Source organism: Diabrotica undecimpunctata, chromosome 2, assembly GCF_040954645.1.
Source record: "Diabrotica undecimpunctata isolate CICGRU chromosome 2, icDiaUnde3, whole genome shotgun sequence".
NCBI lineage: Eukaryota > Metazoa > Arthropoda > Insecta > Coleoptera > Chrysomelidae > Diabrotica > Diabrotica undecimpunctata.
Genome location: NC_092804.1, coordinates 131,541,526 through 131,552,259, shown reverse-complemented (window position 1 = coordinate 131,552,259; position 10,734 = coordinate 131,541,526). Strand labels below are relative to the sequence as shown.

Genomic DNA, 10,734 nt, shown 5'->3' with positions numbered 1-10,734 from the left:
TCCATTAAACACATGTCTGAATTTTCTGGAAAAAGTATATGTTCGATCCACAGACATAACCATTATTCGAGAATGTTCGACCGTAAACAAAGGTCAAATTCTGTAATCTGGAGAATTCTTTAATTTTCTATTGATAATTTTGTTGACATTTAGGCTTTTCAGATCAGAATAAACACTTAAATCAGTAACTATATATAAATTAAGCATTTTAAACTAACATTATTATTATAACCCCACTTTATATTCCTAATTATGAATTTCTATCTGTCACTTTAAAGAGTATGTATATCAGGACCGCCTAACTGGCGTACAATATTCCATTCATTACGCATGCTTAACAATTTCATTAATTTTGAAAGCGCGGTCTTATTTGAAATTTTAAAAGGTAAACTTTTATTTTATAATCCGTTAAAAAATAGGTTTTATATAAAATATATCATAATAAACATTTTATATTTCATTTGAGGTTAGGTTAGGTATAGTAATTGAATGGTACACTGGATTATAAAATTAAATATATTCATGATCATATTTACAATCCTTTGAAATAATTAATTCATTATTTACAAATTCATTTATAATAACATTTTCGCTTGTAGAAGCCTTTGAATAGAAGTTCTTTTTAAGACACTTCTTTTTTTTTTGTTGAACAGAATGATTTTTGTTTCATAATTTTTTTATTAGCAGGTTCATTTAAACTATCCTTACTTGTTTCAAAAATATTGATTGGTTTTACAGAGGCTAAAGCAATAACTGTATTTGAGTGTTTCAACATTAACTCTAGTTGTTCTTGGCTTAACTTATCATCTTTTTCAATTCTTTCCATGATTTGTAGGCAGTTGTTTTTAATTTTTTCTTTAATATTATCACTGTTATTGTTAGTGTTACCTAATTGTGATGATAATTCTGAAATGTCCGTTTCTATTTCTGGTATATTGTCATTTTCCTCTGTTTTAGATAGATTTTTACCTTTCTTTAAATAAATTATTCTCTCAACAGTTTTATCACGTATAAAGAGCATTAATTGGTTAATAGTTTTGTCTAATCTTTTTATCTTTTTTCCTTCTAAATAATGATACTTAATTGTTTTATGAAAGCTTTCCAAGTGCATATTTGTATTTACACAACCAATTCGGTGGCAATATGCCCATTGTTTAGTAATGGGTAAGTAATATGTTTGGATATATTTTCCAAAAACTTTTGTATCATTATCTTGTAAAAGAGTTTGAACAAATTCATTGAATTTTAGATTAAAAATGTCTATGTTTAGTAAATTTTGAAAATATTTCAGGGTTTTGTAGACCCAAGACCTTTTCTCTTTATTTATTATTTTTAATAAATTTGACTGCCATGCTCTGTCTACGTGCCATGAGCACAACAGTCTTTTTTCTACGGATCCCATAACAAAACACCAGGCATTAAAATAAGTATCAGTTATATCTGACATGAAAACCTTAGAAGTAATTTTACCTGTTATTTTTTTTATTTCCATAAAAAATGTGACATAAATAGCTGTGTTTTTTTTATTTGAAAACATAAAGGCTACAGGAAAACCTCTTTTATTCTCATCCAAGACAAGCAAAGTCGTGAGTTCAAAATCATAACTATTTAAGCCATGAGTACCATCTATTGTTACTAAAGTATTTCCAAAATCCAATAAAGTTTTTCTCTGAACATCGTTCATAATTATTAAACAAAAATCATCATTTTCAAAACCTATACATTCTTGTCCTTGAGGCTTATAAAATATAACAGGATTATTTTCATTTTTTTTGCATTCTGCAACCCAAATATCCACACTGGTTGCATCATCATGATGGAAGTAACCGTCTTTCACACTAACTTTATAAGACATCTTAATATTGTTAATGTCCTTATTCGTAAGAAGATCAACTCTTTTAAGATCCTTATATATCATATCTCGTGTAGAAGTTAATATCCTAAAAAATATTTTAATTTATACAAAAATAACATTAAATGTAGAATACAAATAAAAATATTTAGCAAAACAAAATATACCTGAATACATATTATTTTATTGATGATACCTTGATAATAAAAAAGACTGTAGATGGGTACATTTATTTATCAATGTTACTTACGCTTTCGCAGGAACTCCTAAAATAAGTTTAGAAGCAATTATATCCTTATCTTCCTTTGTAATCTGCAAATGTTGTATATCTTCACCATGTAAATAATGTGACTTGTAATATGTAATAAAGCACTCATCTGATTCCTCATTTCTTTTTAAAATAATTTGGCTTACACATGATTTTTCCAATTTACAAGATCCCTGTGATTTCAATTGTCTTTTTCGCTTCATTTTTAAATCATGCTTCTCTTTCCTGTTTCTATGTGAACGCCTACACTCATAATATTGTTTTTCAAATTTGTTTACAGTTCTTTTCCCAGTAGATTTGACATACTGAACTTTATTTAGAGTTTGTACTTCCAAAAGCCATTGAGTAAAATCTAAAAAAAAAACATTTAGAAGAAGATTCTTTAAAAAAAGATGATAATTATACATACCCATATGAGTTTTAAAATATAATTCTTCCACAACATTCTCGAAATTATGATTATCAACCAAATGTTTTCTCAAGTCATTATTAAATTTAAAGTTAATATTACAATCAACACAAGAATACTTTGTATCACACATATATTCAATATTCTCAGGTTCCTTATTATGTACAGTTCTGGAATGTTTATTCAGATTGTATTGAAATGAAAAAGTTTTCCCGCACTCAAAACAAAATACTGGCATTTTATATTATTAGATGCCAAGTACAAGATAAGAACAAGAAATATTTTAATTGTCGTCAATGTTACACGTTACTTACTTTACAAAAATAAAATATGTTGTTTACAAATGAATCTGATGAATTCGCGCCAACATATTATTTGACATTTTAAGGACATGCGTAGATCATGGAATATTGTACTCCTAATAGGCGCTCCTTGTATTATCTGTCTGTCACTCAAATGTATAGTTGGTTGCCTAGTCACATGGCTCACTTAAATATATCTACCACATTATAATTACTAAAATACAACTTTTTACAATTATTATATGCTAATTTCTTAAAAATGCCCTCACATAAATATATTTTTATAAAATTCACTAGTATATAACTTATTAAAATAACCAAATACTTTTTATATCTAATATATAATTTATAAATTATTTTATTTAAACACCAATCATCTCAATATATACAAAAAGAACATTTTTATATTCGAGAGAGGAAGAGAGAGAAAATATGTCTTCTGTCTCTCTCTTACTCATTATCTTACATATGTTATGATTTCACAGATTCACTCCCATACAAATTTCCAACGTGGAGCACGTGTATAGAAGTATAACTTCAAAAAATATTTACCAAGAATCTGTACGTCGTAGAAAAAAATGTTTTAAATAAAAAATGTAGCTAAGAAAATTTTAAATAAAAATAGTTATTAGCACTTTTTGTATAGAATGAACCGTTCTCTCAGAAATAACGCTTGAGCGACCGTCGATTTTGAATGTCAGTTACGCGCGCGAAATCAACGTTCAATAAAATTTGTATCAGCTCTACGGTCAAAATTCGATATCTTTTGATCCAAGTATCCTATCGACAAAAATCAAGATGCGTTTTAAAGGCAAAGACTTCAGCTTTCGTATGCAGTTTCGTATGTATTTTGCTGAAAATAAACTTGTATTTTATAAAGGTGTTTAATAAATAAATGTGGCGTGATTTTTGCCATTTTTTACGATTCTCTTGAGATCAATAAAATTGATCACTTTCATTGACCAGTCGTGGTAAAACTTTCATATTTAGTGATCAATATTTAAAACCTATGGCATGAAAGTTTAATTTTAAGTTGTGAGAACAAATATGAAGCACTTGAAATATGAATAAAAAAGGCAGAATTTAATGATTTCATTCTACACAAAAAGTGCTTAAATTTTCTCAGCTACATTTTTTATTTGAAACATTTTTTTCTACGGCGTACAGATTCTTGATAAACGGATTTTTTTGTGTTTTTACCGTCCTACGAGGGGTGTTTTAGAGGGAAGCCCGTGGGTAAAAGTGGTAAACTTTTTTGCATTTTTTTGAGTCCCAAAATTAACATTCTTGGCAGAATTCAGCTTGTTCGTACGATTTTTAGAGGTTCAGTGGCATTTACTTCTCTGACGACTGGAGTAAAATAAAAATTTTGCTATTTATCACCGTAGTCTTTTGCTGGTAAAGTTTTAACATTTTTTAGTTTATTAAAATTGGTGGCAGCTTTTTTTAGTAACTCTAGACCAATCAAGTTTGTAAAAAATAAGAATTTTTCGTCATAACTGTGTAGACGTGTTTGACAGTTAAAGTGTGTAGTATGAGATAATACAAAAAGACTCTCGTCTAGGGCTGGACCACGAATAGGACGGTTGATAAATTGAGGTTTTAATTTTTTTACAGCATTCCATAAATCATAGCCAGTAGCTTCTGAAGTTGTTAAAATAGTTTTGAATTTCACTGTTTTTATTAGTATTTAGTAAGGTCTTGAGTTCTAGGGCAGCTTGACTTAATTTAGTTTTGTCTGCAGGAGCACGAGTTTTTTTTGCGAAATTTTATTTATTTTCCGTTTCTCGTTTTTTTTTTAATTATCCTCCTCGGGCCCAAACATGAATTGCAGTGATTTTTTTGTCGACAATCAAAATAATGTTACAATTTGGGATTATTAATCATAATAAAAAATAAAAAAAAACCCTTTTGGTTTTTTTAAAAATTGTAGTATTACTAGTGATACTTTGGGTCTGGACTGACAAAAAAATTAATATTCACTTATCATTTTTATTGATGAAATTTAGTAAAACAATTTCTATTGACACTACAACAAAAAAAACCTTACACCGGGCACATTTGACAAACGTCAGGTTGTGGCACTCAGGATACCTGCATTTTGATCTTGATTTATGGCTTTCATTAACGAATTCTGGGAGGTGTTTAGCAACCTTTGACCGTAAGCGTTTATCAGGGATTGGTGCAGTATTTTTTCTTTTTCTGGTTACATTTTCATTTTCTTCGTCACTTTCGTCGGATGTGGGTTCACTTCTGTTCTTGAAGTACAAGGGCAATCTAGCAAGCGAAAACTTAAATGACAGCTAGAATATGTTTTTTGGGAGTTTCTGCAGCTAAACAATCTTTCTTCTATTGTAGCCAACTAGCTGCAGCACAAAAATCAATAAAGGCGTAAATATATCGTATTGTCCATTTGTTTGTTCTACTGCCCATAGGGTACTTTAACATAATCCTATTCAGCAAATCTACTCCACCCATGCTTTCATTGTAGTGCTTAATCATTGCTGGACGATTTATTTTATTTCTATGTATTTTTTATCTTTTACTGACCAGCGCCTACATAATCCCAATGGTTCAGCTCCAAATGCTGATGAAACCATATAGATTGGTTTGGAATCAAACCATTTTGTGACAGCTATTTTGTTGTCTTTGTTAACGAGCATATCGTGGGAGCCTCTTCCTGATTTTCTTAGATGTTTATCTGTCTTAAATGTCACATCAGTTTTTGGTATTCTATTTTTCATTAGCGTTCCTGTTACATAAAGCTTCCGTGAATGTAATGCATGAATCAATATTTTTAACGTAAAATATCTGTCAACAAAAATAGATACTCCTACTGGCAGAGTATCTGTAAGTTTTAAAACAACCCTTCTCCCGATATCCTGCCGTTCTGGTGTAAGTACCAAGCTGGATTCAATAAATCTGCCTTTACCTTCATACATGTGAAAATCAAGTGGAATCCCCCCACCCCGTAATCGTCATCACAAAATTCTTCAATCCTACAGGTTTAGGTTAGGTTAGGTCGATTGACACTTTTTCAGTTCTTTCATTATTCAGACAAGCCCTTTGATCCAACAATGGTCTTACTTTCCAGAATCTATTATTTTCTTTAGTCTACTTGGTTACAGCATCATCGTCAACAATTTTGAGTCGTGTTCAAATGGCAAAAAACGATTTCTTGACATGTTGTCTGAAACTATTGGTACCCTGGTATCCATTTGCCAAAACATTCGGATTCGTGGTAAATTATAAATACCAATATACAAGCAGCATGCAATAAACGTTTTTAATTCTTCTGCAGAAGTCACCAAAGATTTTTCAGTATTTTTTACTTCCTTCATATTTGTGTACAACGCCATGGATTCAAAAAAATTGTTGTCGATGTATTTATTGAAGTAGTCAATAGGTCTTGAAATATTTTCGGGATTCAAGGGATCTTGCACAGAGGGTTGATATTGAGCAAATTGTGGTGTAAAAGGTGTTCTCTTCTATTCTTTTCTGTATTTAGGAATAGAATTTGCCGTGTTATTCTCCTTTAAAAGCCGGGTTGTCAAGAGCATGTCATCATCCGAATCGTCGTCTGATATGTCACTGATTTCAGCGTGATCGTCACTCCTTTCTTCCTGACTTTCAATAATTATTTCATTCTCATCCAGATTTTTAGGTTCATCCCATTCATCCCCATCATCATCACTGTCAGGAAAAAGAGAAAGATCCAAATCAGAGTCATCTAAATTCACATAATCTGCGATTTCCTGAAGTTCAGTCGCAGTCAGCGGCCCTAAAAATAAAAAAATATTTTAAAATACACTACCGTTTAGGACTTAAGGTATCACCAATGATACCTTGTGTTTAGGGCCAAAGAACTATTGTACCTATCATCAATTTATCACAATTTCAATTTAGTACCTTTTTTTAACACTAAAATGCACTGATCATACACAGAAACATGCTAAATATTATGTACCTACTTTTATTATTGATGATTTTTTTTATGTCTGCCATGACGTATTTACTTACAACAAAAGTCTGACTAACACTCATTTCAATCGAGAAGTATGCCACGGCCCAATTTTTTACGCATAGTATATGCTACTTACGGGCAGAATAACTGTTTGCCGTCGAATACGAAAAATAATTTGTTCAACCGTAGTATCATATATCACACCGAAGGTAGGTCTTGTGGTGTGCTATGGTTTGTTTTTTAACCAGGAGGAGTAAACTAAAATGACAGATTCACACTCAAGAAAGTTACTCGAAAAGTCACTAAATAAATGTTGAATTAATTGTAGTACAAAATGGCGTCACGTGAAATTCTTAATGTAGGTGTGCAATTAATTTGTTATGCAATTTGAGAAGAAATCACCAAATCAAACAAAAAGAAAAATAAACGAAGGTGGCGGACCCGACCGTGGATTTTAAGACGAAATACTCATGGTGCATCACAAACCCTGCTCCAAGAAATGATTGTGGAATATACAGAGTTACAAAAGAAGTTCTCAAAATAATGTTTTCTTGGAGTCAATAAAATTTACAATGAAAAAGAAATAAAATAATTCGTTACCTTTTCTGGATGTTTTAGTCTCGCTTATTCTAGCTTTAGAAATAGTGGATATGGGACTAATGTATACAAAAAACCAACACATATGAAAATTGCCTGTTCTAATGACAATTCGTTTTTGAAAGAAGAATAATTATTATCTAACATCTATTTTAGTAAAAAATGATTATTCCAGTAGCAAGTAGCACGCATCTAGCATGTTATTTAAAATGTAATTAATGCAAACAAATGATTAGAATGAATGACGTCACTGTCATTTTGGTGTGCGCTCTCCCTTACTCAGACACAATATTAAGATTTTTGTGGTGCACTTTTTATTTATTATATATTTGTGGCTAACCCACATTTACTTACTTAAAATTGATTTGCTTCAAGAATTTATATAATAATGAACGACACATATTTGGAAGATCTGGGCGGTTATTAATTTCACTTAAAATTTTATTTAAAGTGGGCATTTTATTCTTGAAAAAGAAGCTGTGTACTATCTGTCGTATATATGTTTTAACTCTTTCATCGTATGTTGCAAGGATAGATGGTCGACCGCCAATATTTTTAGGACATCTTACTGTTCCAGTCTGCTTATACTCCTTAATCGTTCTGTAAATAGTTGAATTCGCAAGACCTAAAATTAGCACATTACTTTAGTAAGTCTTGATTTTAACAATAACTATTCTGCAAAAATGACCTATTGCCTGTTTTATTTTTGCTACCATCGCTGTTGTTTTCATTCCAGGATTATCAATTTTTATTTGTTTGTATATGTTTATAATGCATTGTTTTCTGGAAAGAACTGTTTTTTATGTAAATGCAAACGAAGAATCTAACAAGTAAAGGAATAACGCAGAAAATACAAATAATCGTCGATATAAATTTTGAATTTTAAAATTTCATAAATGTCATTAGCGTCAAAATGTTATAATTTAGTGGAGTAAACTTGCCTGCGGTTGGACCAATTACAAACAAGCATTACGGCGCGATAAATTTGAATTACTCCTCCTGGTTGAAAAATAAACCATAGTTGATGTTATATATTGATCCTGAATCGAAACAGTAGGCACTTCAGAAAAATTGGACAGGCTTTGGTGACGTTATGTCATGTAGATTAGCAGCTCCGAATGTTCACGCTGCTACGATTAGTTGAATTATATGTAACCGTTTTATACGTAAATAAATAGTTATGTTTTTTTAATCTATGCTTCATTAAATACACAACATATTTGCTGACGGGTCACAGAAAGAATCCACGTAAAAGTCGAAAAATGGCGTTAACTGGGGCGATTGAACAATTCGATCCTGCTAAAAGTGATGTCACGTCTTATCAAGAGAGACTTGAGCAGTTGTTTTTATGTAATGTAATAAAGGAAGAAGACAATCAAGTTTCATTATTGATTACTCCAATTGGTGGAGAAGTTTAGTGTCTTTAAAAACTTATTAGCACCATAACTACCAAGTTCAAAACGATTTGAGGAGTTAAAAAGAGTTTTGACTGAACATTGTAGTCCAAAGCGGTTAGTTATCGCTGAAAGGCATAAATTTTACAACACAAATCAAGAGCCTTAGGAGGATATTAGAAGTTTTGTGTGAAAACTAAAAAGTAAGGCTCAATATTGTAAATTTGGTTAATTTTTGACAGAATCTCTCAGAGACAGACTTGTATTTGGTGTACGATCAGTCACAATAAAACGTAAATTCCTGCCAGAAGATGATATTTTCTTTGAAAGAGCTTATGAGATACCATTGTCAATAAAACCTATAAAAGGTCAAGTTAGAAGGATGGAACCGGAAAATATAGCTGCAATTAAAGAAAAGTTAAAAAAAGTAATGTTCAGAAAGAAGGAAGCTACAATCATAAATGATGATGGTCATCAAGCTGTTAGAAGTTATTTCCGATATGTCATGCTTTAGATGTGGTAGAAAACATGATTCATCAAAATGTCCAGCCTAAGCATGGCGATGTTTCAGTTGTCAGAAAGTGGGACATACAAGTACTGTCTGTCGTTCGAAAGTTATGTTGTTAGAAGAACGGGATATAATATAAGATAAAGTGAAGGAAAAAAATTCATTATTTCTGGGATTCTTGTCTTCATTAGAACCTGAAAATTCAGCTCCAGTCAAAATAGTATTAGAGGTGAAAGGTAACTCAATTTTATTTGACATTTATACAAGTGGCACATGTTGTATAGTAGTTCATATACAGATTTAAAATCGGTACACAATGAGACAAAAAACACATTTTTATTTCTGACATTGACATTTTTGAATTTGCCTACAAACTGAGTTAACCAGGCATCAATATGATTATTTCCTCAATATAATCTGAAATTAATATTCTCTCATGAGTTAAGAAACAAAATCTATGATTATTTTTCTAACCGTCTACATCTATCTCATTGAGTCTATGAGTCAAGTGGTGGTACACAATGAGTCAGGTGGTATTATTTCAATAATTTGTTAAAGTAAATACATAGAGTGTATTTTTTATTATTGAAAATAGCAATTTTACAGGTACAATATAAAAACTGAAATGAAAGAAAATTTTAACGGATCTTAATACTGTCAAACTTTTCATCAAATTTGAAATAAGATGCAAGGCGCTGGTTTTTTTGAATTTTTGGTAAATTAAAAAAATATATAGAATGTCTTATTGTGTACCATGTCTCATTGTGTACTGTATCAGCAGGTAAAATAAAAAATTTAAGTGGCAATTTAAATTGGGGCATTTAGATTATTACAATGCAAGCACGTTCTTTTCTATATGACTTGATTAAACATGTCCTTGAAGTGGTAGGGAAAGTTAGTAAATGAGCTTATTATTAGTGATTGGATATAATTTCAAAAAAAAAAATGTTGTTAATATCTTTATGTAAAAACTTTACTATTTATGTTATAAAGTTTAAGCATTTAAGTAACTACTAATGGGTGATAATTTTACAAGATTAAGACGATTATAGATACCATTAACATAGCTTTACAACTCACTTGAATGAATATATTTCTCGAAATATGTCACGCAAATTATATAATGCTTTATTTGGAAAGTTAACAACTTTTGAAGGTAAATTTTGAAGTATATTTGAAAATTTATAAGTTATATAGTTTGTAATACTATATATTATAATATATAGGTATAATTACTTTGTATATATATATATATATATTATATATATATATATATTATATATATATATATATATATATATATATATATATATATATATATATATAATATAATATAATATAATAATATAATGAATAAATCTTCTTCTTTTTGTTACTAAACAAAAAAGAATGTTTAAACGAAATTTTACTTTTGGCAATATAATTGTCAAAAATAAAAAT

The 10,734-nt window shown here is 30.0% G+C and overlaps 1 protein-coding gene across 1 annotated transcript; it reads right to left on the bottom strand.

Annotated features, from left to right (window-relative positions):
* Positions 1–622: 622 nt before the first annotated feature.
* On the bottom strand, positions 623–5,773 carry LOC140433920 (uncharacterized). Its single transcript, XM_072521891.1, has 3 exons — positions 5,392–5,773; positions 2,103–2,472; positions 623–1,940 (listed from the first exon to the last, which is right to left on the bottom strand). The coding sequence occupies exons 1-3, from the start codon at positions 5,771–5,773 to the stop codon at positions 623–625; spliced, it is 2,070 nt and encodes a 689-aa protein (XP_072377992.1).
* Between the last annotated feature and the right edge of the window lie 4,961 nt (positions 5,774–10,734).

Excerpts from the sequence above, each read along its gene's own strand:
- LOC140433920 (XM_072521891.1), bottom strand. The coding sequence starts at position 5,773 with ATGTATGAAGGTAAAGGCAGATTTATTGAATCCAGCTTGGTACTTACA. Across the intron at positions 2,473-5,391 it reads AGCTGAACCATTGGGATTAT|ATTTTACTCAATGGCTTTTG; the intron begins GTAGGCGCTGGT and ends TTTTTTTTTTAG. Across the intron at positions 1,941-2,102 it reads TTAGGAGTTCCTGCGAAAGC|GATATTAACTTCTACACGAG; the intron begins GTAAGTAACATT and ends AATATTTTTTAG.